The 19,973-nt window shown below is 50.9% G+C and overlaps 2 protein-coding genes across 7 annotated transcripts; both read right to left on the bottom strand.

The window, feature by feature from the left end:
- Positions 1-61: 61 nt before the first annotated feature.
- GSDMA (gasdermin A) lies at positions 62-7,834 on the bottom strand. Of its 4 annotated transcripts, XM_074892080.1 has the most exons (13): positions 7,727-7,834; positions 7,369-7,468; positions 7,130-7,300; positions 6,616-7,009; positions 6,208-6,470; positions 5,839-6,049; positions 5,112-5,277; positions 4,921-5,014; positions 4,059-4,106; positions 3,579-3,733; positions 2,102-2,249; positions 1,432-1,505; positions 62-881 (listed from the first exon to the last, which is right to left on the bottom strand). In XM_074892080.1, the coding sequence occupies exons 4-13, from the start codon at positions 6,762-6,764 to the stop codon at positions 645-647; spliced, it is 1,545 nt and encodes a 514-aa protein (XP_074748181.1). In that variant the 5' UTR covers positions 6,765-7,009; positions 7,130-7,300; positions 7,369-7,468; positions 7,727-7,834; the 3' UTR covers positions 62-644. The 4 variants fall into 4 exon arrangements, with proteins under 4 accessions (XP_074748181.1, XP_074748184.1, XP_074748183.1 ...); XM_074892083.1 differs by lacking the exon at positions 6,616-7,009; XM_074892082.1 differs by lacking the exons at positions 6,616-7,009; positions 7,130-7,300 and having other exon boundaries at positions 7,330-7,468.
- A 578-nt stretch (positions 7,835-8,412) lies between these two features.
- Positions 8,413-19,373, bottom strand: ORMDL3 (ORMDL sphingolipid biosynthesis regulator 3). Of its 3 annotated transcripts, none has more exons than XM_074892163.1 (5): positions 19,262-19,358; positions 18,561-18,722; positions 14,696-14,902; positions 13,150-13,301; positions 8,413-13,015 (listed from the first exon to the last, which is right to left on the bottom strand). In XM_074892163.1, exons 3-5 carry the CDS (start codon positions 14,867-14,869, stop codon positions 12,880-12,882), a joined length of 462 nt encoding a protein of 153 aa, XP_074748264.1. In that variant the 5' UTR covers positions 14,870-14,902; positions 18,561-18,722; positions 19,262-19,358; the 3' UTR covers positions 8,413-12,879. The 3 variants fall into 3 exon arrangements, with proteins under 3 accessions (XP_074748264.1, XP_074748265.1, XP_074748263.1); XM_074892164.1 differs by lacking the exon at positions 18,561-18,722 and adding an exon at positions 15,664-16,920 and having other exon boundaries at positions 19,262-19,324; XM_074892162.1 differs by lacking the exon at positions 18,561-18,722 and having other exon boundaries at positions 19,262-19,373.
- Between the last annotated feature and the right edge of the window lie 600 nt (positions 19,374-19,973).

Genomic DNA, 19,973 nt, shown 5'->3' with positions numbered 1-19,973 from the left:
CAGCGCCGCTGGGTGACTGGAAATCCCTCTAGATTAAAAAACTGGCTTTAAGAACGTTCAGTTATTCAGTAAGAAATGATTTTCTTTATTTATAAAGCAGTAATCAAAGCATTCGTAACGCCGTTCTGAAGTGTTGGTGTTTATTCCTCGCTGCTGGCGGTGGGGTGTGTAATCGTGTGATGGAGGTGCTGTTTGCCAGGTGCTGGTCACTAAAATCCTCTCAGATGCCTCAAGTTTCCTTAACACCAGCTTATTGAGTCACAGTTGTGGTCGGTGTAAGTGGTTTATTGCTGATTTACCTCTTTGTGCCTTACTGACAGCGTGTGCGGCTGTGTGCTGGTATTTTTTAGGAAAACCAGGGTCACGTAGAGCACAGCTGGCAGGCTTGTGACTATTTGGGCTAGTGGGTTTTTCAGTTGGCACTCTGCGTTCGTATGGGGGGGAAGAAGAATCAATTTTGGTATCCACCTCCTGGCTTCCATAAGGAGTTTTCTTGCCTTAAGTCTGGTTTTCATACTCGTTTCAAAGCAGCACTGAGCGTTCATAAGGAACGTCTCGCCGACGTGGGGGTGAAGTTTGGAGAGAGGAACTGTCTTGCAGTGAGAGACTTTCAAATTTATCCCTAATGGGAGGACACGTGTAACCTAATCTGAGTTACTCAGGAGATCGAGGACGTACAGAGACACGTACAGGGCTGCCGTGGCTGAGAAGGCCTCTTCCGTACAGACAGCAGATCCGTCTTTCTGGAGCTTCACTCCGCTCATCCCAACCAGGGCAATGGTTAATTTTTCTTCCTTCTCTCGTGAGAAGGAGAGCAAGCTGGCATCCACGCTGAAACCCCCCTTCCTGCATTCGATGTCGTGTTCCAAGATGCTCTCAACCTTCGCAGCAACAACAGAAGCAGCAGAATCAGTATTTTAATACTCCCATCTGTGGAAGTCGTTAAGTAAGTAAATGATCTTTTTGACTCGTGCAGTGCTTTACTGTCTTACAGGTGCCCTATATAATCCACATATGGGACTTCTCACCCTGAAAGATTAGCATGCTCGTGTATTCAGTTCCCAGTTTCTTCTGAATTGGTTATGTCCAAGGAATTAAAATTGTAGTGTGCTTTTGTGTTGGTTTTTTTTAAGTCTGGAGCCAGAGAAGCCAGAAGATTCTGACTTACCATTTCAAGGAAAATGGTGGTCAGCTGTGTTCAATTTAATGTTTATTATCAGAAAAAACAGTTGTTGGAAATCTTAGGTCTTAATGTCTTGGGCTGATTTCTCTCAAAGTGAGTATTTTGATCCTTGCCAAGTTTGAAGCAATTATTCTTGCCAGTGCAAGCTGAGATGCTGCTACCTATATCATCATCTAAACATTGCTTTACTCGAAATAGCACCCCCCTGCCCCTTCATTCTGAGCCAAATGTGATGTATGTTCTCTCACCAGCTTAAGCTGTTGGGTCACAATCTTCTCTTCCAAGGACTCTAGTAACAGCAGCAGCTGATTCTCCATTAGCTCTGCAGAATTAAAACAGGTTTTTACCAAGAAAACCCCCCACCAGTGTTTTGGAGACAACTGGCGAGATGTGAAGGGTGACCATTGGCTGTCTTGCAGGGAGTGCCTGTTTGGTCAAAAGTTCTTCAAAGGTTTTAAATTAATTATCAATGCTGCCTCCCTGTGAGACAAACGCAGCCGATGCTCTGGGTGCGGGTGTCTGTAACACTGAGCGTAGAGACCAAGGGGGTTGAGGGGAGGGTCAAGCCGTATTTTGTGGGAAAAGAACCCTAGAATTTGCACTGCTCTGTCTGTGAGGTAATCTCGCCATCTTTACCCACGTTTTACTGCTGATGTCAAGCCCTTTTCAAGGATCCCGCTGTTCCTGGGCCGACTGGTAATTCAGTGTAACGCTCCTGTCGCTGAACAGCAGCTGCTGCGGACAGGTCTGTGCCCTCAGCATAAACCACCTTCGTTCCCAGGCTCAGAAATTATTTTACTTAAATCCTCTGCAAGTCTTTCACACTCTGTAAGCTTTCGGTATTCTGTTAGTCTTGTCGGTAGGAATGTTCTTAATGTGTTCTGGTGCTACTGGGTTTCTCTACTCAAACAGCCTTACCATCCAGAGCGTCAAGAGCGTAGGTGACGGCTCCTGCCAGCTTGAGGAGATGTCTTGATGAATCCTGTAAGCTGCTCAACAGGTCTTTTAAGTCCGGGCTTTCTGTTTTCAGCTCACAACTACCAGTTTCATCAAGAACTGCTTCCATCTAGGAGGATAAGAAAAAGAAACACCAGGATTTAAGAGAAGAGGCTGCTGATAGTCCCTTGCAGTCTAGCGACAGAAGCCTATGAACAGTCATGTGTCCCCCCTCCCTAAGCTATTTATGAGGCTGTAATTGAGGCTTTAGCATTCACACTGGCTCTGGTTAAAGACAGAATATGAAATTTAAATGGTTTGATACCTTTAGGTAAATCTGCAAGGCTGTATATATGGAATTGAGGCACCCTCAGCAAGTTCACTGACGACACCGAGCTGTGTGGTGTGGTCAACACGCTGAGGGAAGGGATCCATCCTGAGGGACCTGGACAGGCTGGAGAGGTGGGACCGTGCGAACCTCATGGAGTTCAACAAGGGCAAGTGCAAGGTCCTGCCCATGGGTCGGCGCAATCCCCAGCACAAATCCAGGCTGGGCGAGGAGGGGATGAGAGCAGCCCCAACGAGAAGGACTTGGGGGTGTTGGTGGGTGGAAAACTGACTGTGAGCCAGCAATGTGCGCTGGCAGCCCAGAAAGCCACCCGTGTGCTGGGCTGCACCCAGAGCAGTGTGGGCAGCAGGGCGAGGGGGGGGATTCTCCCCCTCCGCTCCACTCTCGGGAGACCCCCCTGCAGTGCTGGGTCCAGCTCTGGGGGCACCAACAGCAGAAGGACACGGACCTGCTCGAGCGGGGCCAGAGGTGACCACGAAGATGCTCGGGGGGCTGGAGCACCCCCCTGTGAGGACAGGCTGAGAGAGTTGGGGGGGTTCAGCTGGAGAAGAGAAGGCTCCGGGGAGACCTTAGAGCGGCCTCCCAGGACTGAAAGGGGCTACAGGAAAGGGGGGAGGGACTCTTGGTCAGGGGGTGTAGGGATAGGATGAGGTGTAACAGTTTTAAATTGAAAGAGGGGAGATTTAGATTAAATCTAAGGAAGAAATTCTTCTCTGTGAGGGTGGGGAGGCCCCGGCACAGGTTGCCCAGAGGAGCTGTGGCTGCCCCCTCCCTGGGAGGGTTCAAGGCCAGGTTGGACGGGGCTTTGGGCAACCTGGGCTAGTGGAAGGTGTCCCTGCCTGTGGCAGGGGGGTGGGACTGGATGATCTTTAAGGTCCCTTCCAACCCAAACCGTGCTGCGGTTCTGTGATATTCAGGACCTATTTCAGCAGTTGACTCTGCCCTGAGACCTTCTTTCTGTGTGTGGTGACGGAGACCAGGCAGTTGTGCTGAATAAGGGATTTTTGGATTGACAGTTGTGGCACAGGAGAGATGACTTCTGGGGAAAGAGGGATGATCATGGCTGTCTCTGTATTTATAAATCCTGGCAGTAAGGAGAACTTTGCTTACTTTCTGGCTCAGTTCTTGAAAGAGGTTCCTGTCTCTCATCACAGCTTTGATGGCTTTTAAAAATACGACGCACAGATCAGAAGACAACTTCGAGAGAATTGTCAAATTCTGTCCAACTTCTACCTTCAGTGCTCCTAATTTTCCTTGTGAGAAACCTGGAAACCAGAGAGTCCAAATATGTCACTTCTAAACTAGACAATCCCACAAGAAGTTCACTGACACCCCCGGATTTAGAATTTGAAACATTTCTGTGAATATTTTCAAAAGCAATGTGCAATTTGGACGGTTGTCACGTCTCGGGTAATAGGCAGTACTCTGCAGTAAACACATCGCTGCTGGTGGTTTGTGTTTATCCTTAATGGTTGGACTGGGTGATCTTCAAGGTGTTTTCCAACCTAGATGATTCTGTGATCCTGAGAGATCCCATCTCACCCAAAGTGGGTAAAAGTCGTGCAAGGAGTAGTAAAATACATTGCTCACCATCAGATGCGAACGTCTTTGAAATGTCTCCTGGGAAATACTCAAGATCTGCAACAGGATTAAAAGGGCATTACTGAGGTAGAAAAATACTTAAAGCTGGGTGGTGTTTGTTTGTTTTACCAGGGTGGTTGTTTTTAAGTCTGAAGATACCGGTATCCCAGTTCTGAACTCTCACGGGCTAGGCGTAGGTCAGACTGCTGTTCGTACTCTTCTCCGGTGCCTCTGTCCTCTGCCCGTTCATTTAAAACTCGTTATTCCCAGACCTCATTCCCTACTATCATGTGCCTTATATTGGCCAGTAAGTGTGTTAAAATACGAGTAAATTAAAATGACAGCTTACACTCGGTGGGATCTGTGAGGGTGTGGGAAGCACAGAGCACAGGGGAAACAAGCCAAACGCGGTCTCTCAAATCCTGCAGCAGGTTTTGTGGATCTCAGTCTCCTCTTTCTCTACCTATCCAGTGTAAGTGTCTTTTTACACCAGTCTTCCCACTGAGGGGTCAGCCGCCCTGTGCTTCTCCCTGGCTCCTCTTCTGAGTAGGGAAAGAAGAGAAAAACCTCTGCCCTCTGTGCCATTTTTCAGCAGGAGCTCTGCGGTTTCTGAAATTTAGAGCTGAGACTTCAGTATGGCTCTTTGATTTCCTTACCACACACCCCCGAGACTGCATCTCTTTCCCAAGGAGCTCTTAACTTACGCACTATGTACGGCCTTTCCCAGGTGATTTCTGTCACTCTCATTGCATCCGTGTCCTTGCAAACGAGCTAAGGGTGGCCCTGAGGCTGAATGCTATTCAGAAGATGGTTTTCCTCTTCCGCGTTGTTTCCTGCATGGAGGCCTTGGTAGTTTCTGAAAGTTACTTACCCCATGATCCGTCTGTAATGGCCAGCTGGATTGTCCTGAACGCCAGGGTGCAGCCCTTGGGTATAATTATGCTTTCATTGCTCTCTCGGGTGCCCTGCTCAGTGAAAAAAAAAAACAAAACATTTACTAGGCCTGGATGGCGTGCAGGCGTTTGGGAAGGACCGACTCCTGAGCCTGAAGAGAGATCAAACCTTCGCACAAAGCTCGGCGTAAAGCTGGGCCGCGAAGCCTCCGTCTGCCTTGGTGGATTCCTCGAAGCTGGTCTCCTCTGAGGTTTCTATTGTTTCATGAACGATGTATAAATTCTGGCCTGTTTTCCGTAGTTGTTGAATGAAGGAGTGATTCACGTTCACTTTTCTAAAGGAGAAAAAAGATGCAATATCCTGGCTGAAAGTGTCTGTTTTTCTGTGAGCTGTGACAAAAGCACTGGAGTCTACTCCGAGCCGGAAGCCTTCTGCTCGCGTCCCTTCTCGGGTTACACGTGTAAATATCACAATGTCGGGAGCTTCTGGGGGAAAAAAGGTGGTGGGAAATGGGCTGCAGTACTGGCTGTCCTCAATGTGTTCCCCTTCTATGTCTGAGGGGGGCTGGGGCAGCGAGGCTGTGGCCTGGCAGGTCGTGCAGGTGATCTGTCCTGCTCTACATGCTCCTCTCCAGGCACAAACCCTGAGAAGAGACGCTTGGCTCCACGCTGAGGTGTTCCCACGTTCTGAATTACAAAGAGATCTATAAGCATTACAAAGCCGCGTAAGGAATCTTTATCGCCTCTCTTTCCCGTCCTCCAGAAGTATGCATGCTTAGGGGGAATGCATGCTCTCGGCTCTTAATCTTGGGTTTTGGCTGTTGAAAAACCCTTGTGCTGGCATGGGGTAGAGGAGGATGACCGGAGGGCACGTTCTCCCTTTGTGTCTGCCTTACCTTTCTGTTCTCAGTGCATCGAGTCTCGGTACCGGGATGTGGTTCTTCTCCAGCTTGATGGACCACCCTTTGGACAAGGAGACAGCTCCTTGCAGCTTTACTCTTGTAGAGTCAACACAAAGGCTCAGACTCCCGTCAACTTTGTCACTGAAGCTTTTTTTGACTGTAAATTGCCTTGAACCTTGATTGGCTTCACTGAGAAAGAGGAACTCTGCAATAATTTGATGCGTTAGCTTAAGCATGATTCCACAGACTCAATGTTATAACTATTGCACGCACAAGAAGGGTGAAACAGAGTTCAGGCACAAATGATCCAGCTGTTTTGTCTATGGAAATGAAAGACTTAAGAGTGATAAACATGGGCTTTACCTGTGCTTTTATCGTCTTCTCTAGGCAGCAGCACGTCATGGAGTCTGTAGCATGTCCGTTTGTAGCGGGGAGATGGGCGGAATACAGCTTTTTTTTTCCTTCTCACGAGGCAGAGGAGTCTGAAATGTTCATGGTCTAAGATGCTGTGAACTGGGACCAGGTCTCCTTTCGGGTCTATCTGATTTACTAGGGATTGGGTGACTTTCTTAAACATTCTGCTGCGGCCGGATGAATTTTTGAACCAAAGCGAAGTGTACTTGTGCCTTAGGAAAGAGGCAAGACCAGTTAAGCAAAATGACTTGAAATACAAGCAGAAGGTTATAAGAAAATATCTGTTACTTTTAATTACTCAGAACTTTTCAAAAACGATGGTAACCCATAAAAGCCCACGTTAGTACAAGGACACACCTTTCAAGGGCTGTACAGGGAAGCATCTGGAGGGGTGGGAGTACGAGCTGTGGTTCGTTCAGACTCATCCCCCTTTCTGATGAACTCCCAGTGGGGACTGGGGAGGCAGCTCTTCCCATTAAGATATTTTGTTGCATAAACCAGTACATCCCATAATCATTTTCATTACTAAAGTAGACATTGCTCCTTAACCTAGGACCTATCACGGTCCTGAATGCTTTAATCTTTAATTAATGCGTTGCCCTGACGTAAGTTTGAAAAGAAAAGTGCTTGAGCAATTTCTTGCTGTTTTTGCCTCTGCGCTGCCCCTGTGCATCCTGTTGCCTGGCGGACGGGAATGGGTTCACGTTGTTTTGAAATGGAGCATTAGGAAGATGATTGCATCAGCGTCTTACTGCAAGGAAGTGAAAGTGCTGAGAGTTGAATAGTGGGTTGAGGGGGGAGGTAGGAGAGCTTGTTCTATGGCAAATGTCCCCCAAAATATATTAAAAAAAAATCATCCCAGCACAGCTACCTGGGTATGCCCTGGTGCTCTGCCTGTATCCCCCGCAGAGGAGAGCTGCGTGTTCGAGAGGCAGAAACGAAATGACTGTTGGTTTCCTGTTGCAGCCTGGTTTTTACTCCAGTTTGTTTGGCTTCTCGCTTCAGTTGCCATATGTGAGGCGTGATGAAGAACAACTTTGATCTACAAATGAAAAAACTTCCTGTACTTACTGAGAAGAGAAGCGTGCAGGTCTCTCCCCTCTTCTGCACCTTATATCAAGTCTTGCTGGAGAAGAGACGCTGATCCCCGTGGAAGTTCAGATGAGGGAACAGGGGGAAATCTTCCCTCTCCCTAATGTCCCGCAGGGGTCTGAAAAAAGAGACTGACTTAGTCCGATTCTTCCAGAAAGTAGAAAGACTGTCACATCACAAAGGATGGGGTGTTGCGTGCGGTGGAGCTGGGGAGGGGAAATAGTCCTGTGTGCTTAGTGTGGGAGCATTTTAGTCGTTCTTACAGGACTCATTCCCTTGGGAGACTTCAAAAAGAGATAAAAACTACACAAGAACAATTAACAGACAGTTTGCTCCGCCCCAATTTTGTACGGAAAGCTCTTAAAAATGTACTTGCCTGTTTGTGGGGTGCCTGGCGGCTCGTCCGCTGTGGGTGGGCGATGTGTGGGGCAGCCTGCTGGGCTCCTGGAGCGATGTGGGGCCGGGGAAGCGCGCTCTGCCCGCCTCCCTGCTCACGGAGCCGGAAGCATCTGCTAGGTTAGGGCACAGAAAGGCTGTTGCTTGCGTAATTCTTCCTGCAGAAAGTTTCACTGACCTGAGTTGAACCTCTGTTGACACAGTTAATCTCTGTTGATCTGTCGCAGCGGCTGTGGATAACTTTAACTTGTTCTACGGATGCATCACTCCTGTAAGATTTAATTTCTGGCATGGTTCTGGCTTTCATTTGTACTTCTGATCTGTTCGGATGAGGGACGGTGTGTTCTGGTTTAGCAGGATTTCACCAAACCTGCGAGAGCGCTACATAATGAGGTGTGGTGTAGACAAGGGGCCAATATAATGTTTCTGGAGGCAGAATTTATTAACCTTTATGGACCGGTGATGCACAGGTTTCCATGCTTTATGGCTCGTTGTTAGTAGCAGAGGTTTGTGGGACCCTGCGCGGGGATCCACGTGGGCTGCAAGCTCTTTGCTTTACAGCAATCGATGCCTTGGTGGGCTTGGAATCGCCAGGGAGTGTTCCTCTGCCATGCTCGTCTAAAAGCAAAACCCGTCCAGGTGGAAATTCAAGGAATCAAACACAAGTTTGTACATGAATACTTACTTTATTAGTTTCTCTTAGAATACTGTACAAAGGAGTAATAAAAATATTCACACTTTGTTTTAGAAAGTTCTCTACATGAGACTTCTGAATACACAGCAAAAAGAAGGGCTACTGGGAAAAAAACAAACCCTAAAACTTTGTACAATGTCAGGATGTTCCAATAAAAAAACCCAACTAATTTAGCTCACTTAAACTGATCCAAGGAGGATACATATACACAAACACTCGCATGCTTAAAAGATATTCTAGGCAATGATAAAGCAACGTAAGTCACACTGAGAAATACTAATGTGTTAACAATGGTAACCAGCTGCTGTCCCCTTCTCAGGGGCCAGTACCATGCTTCTATTAAAACAAACAAAAAATTAAACAATCATTTTTTAAAAAAAAAGTACTCAGGAATTAAGTAGCCCTAGACCTCAGGTTTGTTTTGTTTTTTTTTTTTTTAAAGGCTTTTTCCTGCAAAGGGCTGGACTGTATTTCATCCGGTGAGCTGTGTTAAATGAATCGCGAGGCAGGATCCCTAATTCAGAAGCATCAGGCTGTTAGTGCTTGATTGTTTTCTGCCTTTCCTGGCGCAGCGGCTGCCACTCCGTGTGAATACGTGCCTGGTCTTGAGAGTGGCTTGGAAGAGGCTTTGCCCGGGACAAGATGGGGCAGAGGGAGGCTTCTGCCAGTGTCTGTGAATGGCTTTCAAAAGCTTTTCTCCTTTGGCATTCATTGCAGAACAAAAAAAGAAAAGCATTTTAAGCATTTTAAGTACCTACTTATCCAGTAATTGTTTTTCAGTCACAGGACAGACCCCATCTTTAAGTGGCCCCAGCCTCTGTACAGGAAGACAGTACAAGTTTGAGAGGAAAAGCTGTCAAGTGCAATGCGATCAAAATCCCATTTAAAATCAGTAACGATCCATTATCTCCTTCACACAGGTACTTGGAGAAGATTCTACAGTCCGAAAGAAGGAATGGACAGTCCTTGCACTCACAGTCTGGTTCTCCACGCAAAAGGTAGGCTTCACCCTTGGACCACTGCGGTGTCACCTGCAAGTACACGGCTGAAAATCCCTCATCCTGCCTACGCTGTCCCCATCTCCCTTTCCTCAGAAATCAGTTATCGCACGAGAGCTCCAGTGTTTTGCCTATGCTCTGTAACTCCTGCGTGTGCACGACTAGCCTCCGAGTGCTGAACTCACTCCTGTGTGAATTTAACAAACACAAATAAACTAGGAGCGATTTCAGTACAGAGTTCCAGGAGCCCCAGGACTGTGTCCGTCCCTCCTGCACCACCGCAGTGGTGGTTTCCAAGTGGAAACTCAGTCGGGTACCGCTGGCCCCTGTGACACCGACAGGAGGGAGCCAGGTGACTCGTGTACAACCAGCAGCACCCAAAACTCTGCCACTGAAAGCCACCCCGGGTACACCTAACGAGTAGCAATTGCAACTGTGGTTTAATTACAATTAACTTATGGCTTCTTTTCTATTTTTGATTAATTCTGATACCTACCCTTAAGATGGGATCTTAAGGAAGATCATATCAGATGTATAATTGTTCTTATTAATCTTATATACTTAACACACCACGTCATTAACATGAAATCTTTTTTCAACTCTCTCGCTTCTTTCTGTACTTCTCCAGTTTTCATTTATGTTTCCCTTGATTGGATTAACTGTATGAGCCCAAGTTAACTTCAGATATTTGGTGGCAAAAATGCTACCCCTGTGTTGTAAAGAAAGTCATTTGCCACCTGACACCTATCCGTATGACGGCAAGTTCAATCATTTCCGTCTGAACAAGGTAAATCAGAAAAGCTTACTATTATAATTAAGGCTTTGCCTAACAAGAAGTTTTAGACTTTAGGCTTTAAAAACTGCCTTTCTGAGAAGTTTATAATCCCATTCTGCTTCACAGTTGATCTTTAACAAACAGAATCAGGTGTCCACAGCGTCAGTTAACAGCAGCAATAACGTGTTCAGATCCTCAGCTGTTGTAAGCTAAGGCCTTCAGGGAAACTCTGCAGGGTTGTACTTCATGGAGAGGAGCTGAGCCCGCCCTCAATTTATACCTACGCTAAAAGTATCAAAGCTGCTTTGACTTTGTGTAATGTGCATATACTTAGGAATAATCAGTATATGTCTGTCTATATAAGAGTAATGTTTTTAAGCATATAGTGACTGCTTCTGTTGCAAAAAAGTTGATGTTTTCCCCCTTGTTTTCTACCAAAATAAGTAGTTTTCTTTCCTCTGGAGATTAATCACTGGCATGTAAGTTGTGTCTGCGGGCAGACGTTCAGATCAGTGAAGCAACGTACCGTCCGCGTTACGATCTCCGGGTAGAGCCGTAGCCAGCCCGCTGAGGGCAGCGGCCCTTCCCTGAGCGCTCCGGGCACTGACACTGCTCATGTCTCAGTCATTTCAAAGGTACTTAGCTGATTGATGAAATATCTCTGTTTTGAAACCACTATTTTTTTTCAAAAGTCATTGTCTAGTAGCTTAAAGAGTGTAATAGCTTTAGGGTATATAGTACCTTAACTAAAGCAGCAATCCTTATGTCATGGGGGTTAAAAGGTTAAACCCCCATCGAGTGAATTGCACATCTGTCAAACTCCCTCGCTGGAGAACAGCGCTCGGGTGTCGAGCCAGACTCTCTTCTCTTTCTACCTTCTCGAAAACTTCCTTTTCACTTAAAATATTTCCATTTTTCAAACATATTATGTACTGATTCTCTATGCTTTCCGGCAGCCCTCTGAGGTACACTAAATGCTTGTCCCTTCTCTGCAGCAGTCCGATAGTAAGTCTGAGACAGGGAAGCAAAGCAACGTGTCTAAAATTATGCATGGAGTAGTACTAGATCTTACGTGCAACTCTGAAGTTCCCCTATCCATGTCCTGTGCTCAGACCATCAAGCAGAACTCTACAATATCCACTATGACCTCTAAAGCTAGAATTGGCTAATGCGGGAACAAAAATAGCATATTTAAAATGTTTTATACCACTGTCAGAAGTGTGAGACAATAGAAGCACTAAGACAACAAAAATACAGGCTTTCATGAGTTTACAGGGGAAGCATGAGGAAAACCCCCTTTCATCCAGCACACAACCCAAAAGAAAAACCAATTACTTTGAGCAGTGGAAAGCGATCTCAGCCAGGAAATCTAAACCTGCAAACCTGCTTTATTTAGGTGGTAATTTTATGGGAAAAAGGCTCCATTTTGTTCCTATACTAAATAATCTATTACCTTCAGTGACCCCTCGCATGCTGCTGTTGGTCGCTGCAGTCTGCTGCGCGTTAGCGTTGCTCCCCCGTGCCCGCGATCACCCGAGGGCTTGGGGGTGCTGCCGCAGCACTTGTGCGTGGAGCTGAGTGACAGACTTCCAGGCAAGCCAGAAATCAAACGCTCGCTTGCCTCGAGTCAGATACTGAGCAAGTCCACTGGCAAATCCCAGTAACACGTACACAGACTTAAGAGACCAAGAGCTGGACTGAGGAGAAAAATGCCACTGATAGCGGCTAACTGATCACAGCGAGCAGCCCTCCGTCTCTCGTTTGGCCTGTACCAATCAGTCTTTGCTTCCTCCCGTGCTTGTGCAGCCTCCGTGTACCGAGTAGCTCAGTGGCGTTTGTTGTCGATCACTAAAATAACCTGCACCCCAGCCCTTCATCCAAATGCTGCGCCGCCCCAGCGCCCAGAGTGCGCTTAAAAATGAGCGGTTTGGGGCGGGGAGCGGAACTACCCAGACAGATTCTGGGAACAAGCTGAAAATAACAAATATGATTTAGGATCTATTGACCTTTTTCCTGAACCACACGAATGGTGCTGTAGAGAGCTGAAAGCTTTGTCGGATTGCAGGTCATTCCTTCCTGTACTGTTTATAGTAAAAGAACTTCCTTTTTCAGTGGCGTAAAAGATTGCAAAATAAAAATCTGTCATTCTCTTCCCCCTCCCACTCCCCTGCCCAAAAATGGAACTCAAACCCTGAAACAATCAAGTATTGGGAAAGCCTGGCTGTATCCTTTTGAATTTCCCCCACATAACGCTTAAAGCACCCAGCTCAAAAAGGGAAATATATTTTAAAGTGCATTTACCACAGCAATAGTACCAGCACTAAAAGCTTTTCCCCTCATCCCTATTCTCATCATTCAGTGTCCGGGACAGATGGCAATCTCTCTCTTTGTACCTTGAAGTCTCAGTGTATCTGCCTCTAGTGATGGCGCTGGAATAAAGGGAATCCAGCGCCATGCATCCTGCTCTGCACTAAACTCTACTCTGGAGCTTGTTTAGATTTATTGGGCATGAGGATCCAGCATGCGGTATATGTCTATTGGATACTGCATTTAAACAGCCGCTGTGAAACTATATCCCAATGTGCGTGGGGATGAAGAAACAGGACTAGAGAGAAGGAGCTTCCCCCTCTCCCCTGCTCCTCTTCCATTCGCTCCAGCCACGCAGTTCAGTACTTGTTGATCCCAAAGATCCGGACTCCATGAAACTGCGGCAGTTTGGGGATCAGGACGCTCATAAGGGAGATGGTGTTGATTATGAAGTGTATCCGGTCATACTTTGTGTAAAAGCTGGTTAGAAAATACCTGGAAGGGAGGGGAACAGAGAGAGAGAGAGGGAAACCAGATTACAGCGCTTCTGGTTTTGTTTCCCAGGACAGCACGTGCAGCGGCGCTCGGCAGCGGCGCGTGGGGCAGCTCCGCTGCCCCGCAGTACTCACAGGACGATGGGCATGATGGTCAGGAACTTGCGCGACGCCGTGAACTGCACGCCGTAGTCCATCTGCTCCCAGTGCGTGAGCAGCCGAGCCTTCCCCTGGTCCGGAGTCTCAAAGGGAGTTCCCTTCACGGTGTGCAGGAAGATGTACATGCTCTGGAGCAAACAGAAAGGCGGCGTGAAGCGCGCAGAGCCCCTCGCCACGCCACCACCAACGTTCGGCTCCAGCAAGAACAGGGCGGTGGCGAGAGCTTGCACCAAGCGCGCCGTTCCACTAGAGGGACATGCTGGTGCTGCTGGGACTCGCAGCGGCTAACGAGGCGAGGAAGCCGCTAGCCGGGGCTGGCTCAGGCTTGGCTCTTACACGTGAGGCCTCTCGTTCGGCTCCTGGGCGTAAGCCAAGAAGGTGGTTGCAAGATTACAGCCCTCGGATCTCTGGGATCGGGAGATTAGCGTGGACTGGCTCTGCCGCGCAGCAGCAGTGCTGAAGGCTCTAAAAGCCCTGGTAGAGCTGTAGGCTGAGAGGGGCTGAAGTGGGACACGACTCGCACATAAACAGCAAGTGTCTGGCTGCACCACATGTCTGCGGAGTATAGCCACGGCTGGCTTTAGCCTCCTTTCTGTTCCCAGGACTTAGATTGTTTAAGCTGCCAGAGCCAGGGAAGGAGCTGGAAGAAAAGCAGGCAGCCTGTGAACTGAGCCCCGAGCAGCTCCAGGTGGTGGTTTGGTGGTTTTGGGCTTTTTTTTTCCCCCACTAGAGCCGTGCGTAATGTCAGCGTGAGGGTCCCCAATAAGGGTGTCGGGTTTGTGTCTGGAATATTCTTGGGCTGAGATATTATTTAAAATACAGGATACCAAATCACTTGCTGCATCTCTGAAGCATTTTGTCCCCTACGCCCGAGGGTGAACGGCTGCCCAGAGCTCTGCTCCTCAGCCGCAGGCCCCGGGTGTGCCAAGCCGCGCGCAGCAGGACGGCAGCGGCACAGAACCGAGCGGTGAAACGCGGCGGCTCTGGCAGCACAGGGAACCCGGGCGTCTGTCACACGCGCTGTGCCTGCCCGGGCGCCCCCGGCACAGCGCTCCCGCACCCCTTCCTTCAGGTTCCTGATCCCTACAAGGGGAGAATCTGTTCCTGGACCAATCTTTTGCTTTGCTTTTGTTTTCTTAACTCTGATGAGGCCAATTCAGATTGTATCAACCCAAGGCTGTTGTGCCAGCTTCTGTGGCCTCTCACAGCTATTCCTCTCTTAAGGGAGACGTGACAAAGGGACTTGCCCTGCAGGGAAATGAATTCAGTGTCCCCTCTGAGCAGCCTCACCAGATGTTTGCTGTCTGATCGGTACCTAGGCTGGATTTAAATATATGACCTAGAGGCAAAGGTGCAGTCTGAGGGGCGGAGGTTGAGTAACTTACCCAGTGTCTTTGGAAACACAGAGAAAGGAATAGTTTCAACAAGAATCTTACTAGATTGCTCTCAAAAGACCAGCTGGTGCTGAGAGATTACCTCTCCGTGCCCCGGGGAAGTCAAGCCAGCCCCGTTGTTCCCTTACCATGTTGTGAATGATGTTGGTAAGAGTCCAAACCACAGGGACGCTGAAGAAGGGGATGCTCAGGAGTACGACGTGCAGCAGGCCGATTCCAAGGACGTAGGACAACCAGATGCCCCGGCTGTTCATGACACGGGTGTTGGGATTCACCTCGCTGTGTGCTGTTCCCACGTTCATGTTGGCTCTTGTGTCCAGCGGGCACCCCTGAAACTAAAGCAGAGTTGGGTCAGTACTCGCATCGCGGTTGCCGCCATTTAAATTACTCGGGTAAGCGCAGCAGAGGTCGAGCACCGTCTTGCTCTTAAGCAGACCTGAAATCTGTTGTTTGCTATAAAAATCACAAGTCAGTTCACTTCTCTGCACCTCGTTATTTCCTTTTGTAGAGCTGACGTTTCTGAGGGGAAGCTAAATGCAGGAGCGGTTGAGATTTGGGAATTGTGTGGGAAGCCCGTCTGTGACAGAAGCTACTTGTGATCTGCTGAAATGCTTTCCTGGAACCAAGAAGTCAAGGTTCAATCCCACGATTGCCTGACAAGACTCAAACAAATACTTTTAAGCGCTTTTTAAGTCCTCATCACAGTGTTAATCATGGAAGCAGTCGGCACATGAAGCTCCTTATGTGTTTATGAGTTCAGCTTACCTTAAACTCGAAAAGAGAACACAAGTATTTGCAGAGTAAAGGCACGGCAGCTCTGTATCAACAGATTTCCTAATTAGTTCAACTAAATTAACAGGGTTCTGCACAGCTCTAGAGGCTTGCTCGTCTCCTGGTCTGGCTTACATGTTTTGCCTTCCAATTTAAGACTTATGAAGGGGGGAAAAAAAAAAAAAAAGAGTAACAAAAAAATTGCCCTGCAGGGAAGGAGTGGGCTGCTGCTTAAGGAACATAAAAAGTTAGAGATAACAAGGAAAAGTGCATTGGGAGGATATTTTGGTAGCAAGAGCTGCAGAGGAGATGGCTCTTCCCCTACCTGGAAAGAACAGCTGCCACGTAGGAGGAATACAGAATGTTTTTCTAAACAATACCAGGAAGACAAGGAAGCAAGACGGTGTCGTCCTCTCGGAGAGCAACTCTTTGGAGCGGTGCCCTACGGACCACGCAGATGCTGGAGTGGCTTTTTGGGCTGCTGTGCTGACAGCGGCAGCAGGTACCGGTCAGCTCTTAGGCTTTCTGGGAAGCCGAGAGCTCTGGTTTACCAGTTTCCAGAGATTACAGGAAACAGCCCAAATTAGGACTGCTGTAAAGCTGAGTATCTTTACACGGAGATCAGGGAAGTTCTTGCATAAAATCATCTTTGCCCGCGTCCCGTGGAGATGTGGGTTTGTTAGTAATAGGGTCTGTCCCTCCCTGGACGGAGGACCCAAGGCAGGGGCTGTTTCCTGATGTCTCGCCTTGTGTTTTTGCTGCTTTGGTTCCCACAGCTGGAAGACGCCGTTGCTGTTCTCTCTAGCGCTCGGAGTCTTCGGTCTCAGGAGGCGAGTCCGAGCCAGATCTAACATTAGGCTCTGTACGTGGCTGCCAGCTGTTCCGAGATCCCTTGCAGAGTGCTGGGCCTGGCTTGTTTCAGACGCTGGCGCTCTCCCCTCTTCCTGCCCAGGGCTAGGACACAACGCGAACGCTTGGCTCCGCAGCTCCTGGGACGCTCGCTCCAACTTCCAGGCCTCTTCCAGCCGCGCAGGCGGCTCTTGCTCGGTGTTTCAGGCAGCGCTGCTGGGTGAGCTGCTACCCAGGTGTCAGTCAGGGGGGCTTATATCTGAACAGGGGGTTTGTTACCAGAAAAGGGGCTTGCAGCTCTGTGGAGTGCTCGTTTTCTTGTCACCCATCTCCTGGGTGAAAGGATATCAGATGGGCTACTGGATATTCCAGATTAAAGCCCGAAGCTTGGTCTGGAAGCAGGACTTGGAGCCAGGGTTCAGCTCTCCAGTCCTGGCAGGAGCAGCAGCTCCATCCTTACTCTGGTGCAATTCCTGAGGGCTTTCAGAAGGAAATCTAGGGGTTGCAGTGAAGCGTAACAGGAGTCAAACAAAGTCATATTGTTGCAACAACAACAAAAAAAAAAGCAAACACCCCTGTGGAATGCATAAACAGGAGTGCTGTCTGCCAGACATAGGGAATAATTCTAGATACTGGTAAGGCCTCAGCTGGAATACTGTCCAGTTCTGTGAGGAGCTGGAGGGACTCCAGGGGAGAGCAGTGAGAATGAGCAGAGGTGTAGGAAAAACATGACCTGCAAGGACAGATGGAAAGAAACGGGTTTGTTTAGTCTAGAGGACGCTGGGGAGAGGTGTGAGGACTAGTCCTCAAACACTGAACAGAGCTGCACTGAGAAGGGAGACAAACTGCAGCGGAGTTAACGGCACAACCGAGGCGCAGAAGGACGGATGTGGGAATGGACTGCCCGTGGCCAGGGATCGGTGGCCTCACTGGAGGCTTTAAAACCAAGTTTCATAAAGTTAAAAAAATCAAGATTCCTCTTTGGAGTCGGGGGTTGCCCAGGTGGCCTCTTCAGGACCCTCTTTTCTCGGGACGACGCTGTTATCGAAGGCTGCAGAAGCGGGCAGCCCTTCCTGCACACCCTACAGCTAGGGTGCAGGAAGAAAGTGGAATTTCCATTTGAGGACAACCCCCAGTGTAATGTTCAAAAACTAATGAGCAGCTTCTACTTGGTCCCCTCTGCCAGTGAGGGCAGTTGCAGACCTGCAGCTGGGTGGCAAAGGGCCAAACTCAGGAGCCGTACGTGAAGCAATTCTCCTCCCTGTGCCTCAGTTTCCTCGCTTGCAAAAATGAGGATTAGACGGGTGAAATGCTGGAACGAACCAGGGGTTAATTCATTCTTGCTGGATACGGAGGTGTCAAGCATTCGGCCCTACGGTGGGGATAATTCGGTGTGCTTCTCCAATTCTGTCCTTCCCCAGCTTAAAAATATTTCACCTGCGGATCTCTTCCGCGGCCGAACTGGTGTTTGCAGCCCTCGCCCAAGCGATTTGTGCAGATTGCACACGCAGCCCTGCGCAGTGTTGCAAAAGCCCTGGCTGAGGGAGCGGGAGCTCGCACCGCTCCGATCCCTGCCCCCAGCCCAGCTCCCGTGTTGTTCGCTTTCTGATTTCACACCAGGGATTTGTTCACCTGCAGGAAAAACAAGGCAAAAACACAACAGCGGGAGGAACTCCAGCTCCCCCCGGAGCGGCTGGCCGTGGAGCTCTGCCTTCCCCCTTGTGCAGTGGTTTTTCAGGACAGAAAAGCTTTTAATGTTTCACCAGACTGAGTGTGAAGGTCGGGACTGCGCTGCCGTTGGACGGTGTCCATCCAAGGAGGGGAAAAGTCGTAACTGTGCTCGGAGGCGAGCGGCAGGCCGTGATGGTGGAGCCGAGCCCTTCCTCTGCCCGAGCCTTCGCCTTCCCGACGTCCCCCCCGCTGCTGCGCCCTGTCCGCGGCTCTCCTGGGACAGACTCTGGTTCTGGGGCTCAGAGCGAGCGTTGGGGCTGACGCCGTCTCCCCGCTTCTGAGGAAAGGGGACACAAAACCGCAGCAGCAGTCTCCCGCTTGCTTTGTCATCCCCCAGCTGCTGAAGGACCCACAGCCGTGCCGCCGGCGCCCCAAGGCGCAGCTCCATCCCCACCTTTGCCTTCGCCCCCGAGGAGCACGTCCCAGGATCGGGACCCAGGCCCTGCACCCCGTTCTGCCCCGGGCCCTGGCAGGAGCCACCTCAGCGGGGCCGGCGGAGGGAAGGAGGCTCAGGTGCTTATCTCGGTTGGTGTTCCCAGAACACAAGCGATGACGATCCCACGGAGCCGCCGAGGAGCCAAGATCCCTATCTCTGGCAGCAACAGCAATCCCCATCTCCCGAAGCAAATAAATATTTCAAACCTTTCTTTGCAAGATGGCATCGGCGTTTGAACCGGCGCGGCGGGTCCGTGGAGGACGTTAGCTGAGAGCCGAGGGAGCTCAGGGAGACGTTAGACCCACCAGCGCTGCTTCGGTCCCGGTCCAGCCCGGACACGTCCGAGCCCCAGCGCTGCCGCGTTCCCCCTGGGGAAGCCAGGAGGGCCCGGAGCAGAAAGTGGGGTGCAAAGCAGCGGTGCAGGAGAAGTGGGACCCCCCCTCTCAGCCTTTTCTGCTCCATTTCGAGGGGCAGCCGGGACCCGCAGCACGGCCCCGCGCTGGGTTCCTCTGGGTGCAGGTGGGTGCTGGGCTCGGGGGCCTGGGCCCCGCTTAACCTCAGCGCCAGGGCCGGGGCAGGACCCGCGCCCCGGGGGTGCTGGGGGCCCGATCCTGCCCGGGCTCCCCCCGGCTGGGCCGTGCACGGCGTGACACCCCCCCACGGCTTCACCCCCCCGCCCCCCGGAGCTTTCTGGCTCCATCTCAGCGGTTTTGGGGTTTTTTCGGGGGGGGGGGGGGTGTTTTCCTTTCAGGACGGGCCCACGCGAGGCACCTTCCCCCGCGGGCCCGGGCGCGGGGCTCGGCCGGCGCCTGCTCCCGGGGTTGGGGGGGGGGTACTCGGCCTCCCGCCGGGCTCCGGGCCGGTCCCGCACCCCCGGGAAGACCCGCCGCGCCCGCCCCGCACTCACCTCGGCTCGGCCCGGCCCGGCTCGGCTCGGCGGGGCCGGGGCTCTCTCCGTCGCGCACCCCGCCGCCCCGGCTGCGCTCCCGGCGGCCCCTCGGCCCGGCCCGCCCCGCCGCCGCGGCACGCCGGGAGCTGTAGTCCCGGCAGCACCGAGCACCGGCGCCCGCCCCCGGGAGAGGCCGGTCCTTGGCGGGGCCGCGCTTGCCGGGCACGGGCAGCGAGCGGGGCGGGGAGGCGACCCCGGGGAGGCGAGCGGGGGTCTTCTGCCGCTCCTGGCCACGGTAGCCCAATTCTGCTAGTCCTGAGCGGGGTGGGGAGGGGGGGTGACCCTGCTGTAGCCACCCCACTCTGCACCCTGGGGGGCTCCGAGCCAGCTGGGTGCTTCCACCCTGTCGGGGAGGGTCGGCTCCTTCCCCAGCCGCTCTTTCCCGGTGGGAAAATCTCAGGAGCAGGCGTTGCGTGAGCAGGCTGGGCCAGCCGGCCCGGTGCTGCCGGGACACACGGTCAAGGTCAGGGGCTTGGGAGCGCAGGATTCCTGCGCTGGAGCGCGGGGGGAGACCATCTGGCCCTGCTTTTGTTTGCACAAGGCTTCAAAGCCAACAGCGCGGTGCTGCCCCGGCCCCTCGGCGGCGCGGCCATCTGTGCAGGGCTTTGTGCGAGCGGCAGCGGCCCAGGGTGCAGCACCCGGCACCCAACGGCGAAGCCACTTTGTGCTG

This window comes from Strix uralensis, chromosome 22, assembly GCF_047716275.1.
Source record: "Strix uralensis isolate ZFMK-TIS-50842 chromosome 22, bStrUra1, whole genome shotgun sequence".
Lineage (NCBI taxonomy): Eukaryota > Metazoa > Chordata > Aves > Strigiformes > Strigidae > Strix > Strix uralensis.
Note: the sequence above shows the minus strand (reverse complement) of the source record. Positions and strands in the feature narration are given on the sequence as shown.

Coding starts and splice junctions, on each gene's coding strand:
- ORMDL3 (XM_074892162.1), bottom strand. CDS start 14,869: ATGAACGTGGGAACAGCACACAGCGAGGTGAATCCCAACACCCGTGTC. Junction 13,302..14,695: donor CCAACATCATTCACAACATG/GTAAGGGAACAA, acceptor TGTTTGCTCCAG/AGCATGTACATCTTCCTGCA. Junction 13,016..13,149: donor ACCATCATGCCCATCGTCCT/GTGAGTACTGCG, acceptor CCTCCCTTCCAG/GTATTTTCTAACCAGCTTTT.
- GSDMA (XM_074892080.1), bottom strand. CDS start 6,764: ATGTACTGGTTTATGCAACAAAATATCTTAATGGGAAGAGCTGCCTCC. Junction 6,471..6,615: donor CCCTGTACAGCCCTTGAAAG/GTGTGTCCTTGT, acceptor CTCTTTCCTAAG/GCACAAGTACACTTCGCTTT. Junction 6,050..6,207: donor AGAAGACGATAAAAGCACAG/GTAAAGCCCATG, acceptor AAATTATTGCAG/AGTTCCTCTTTCTCAGTGAA.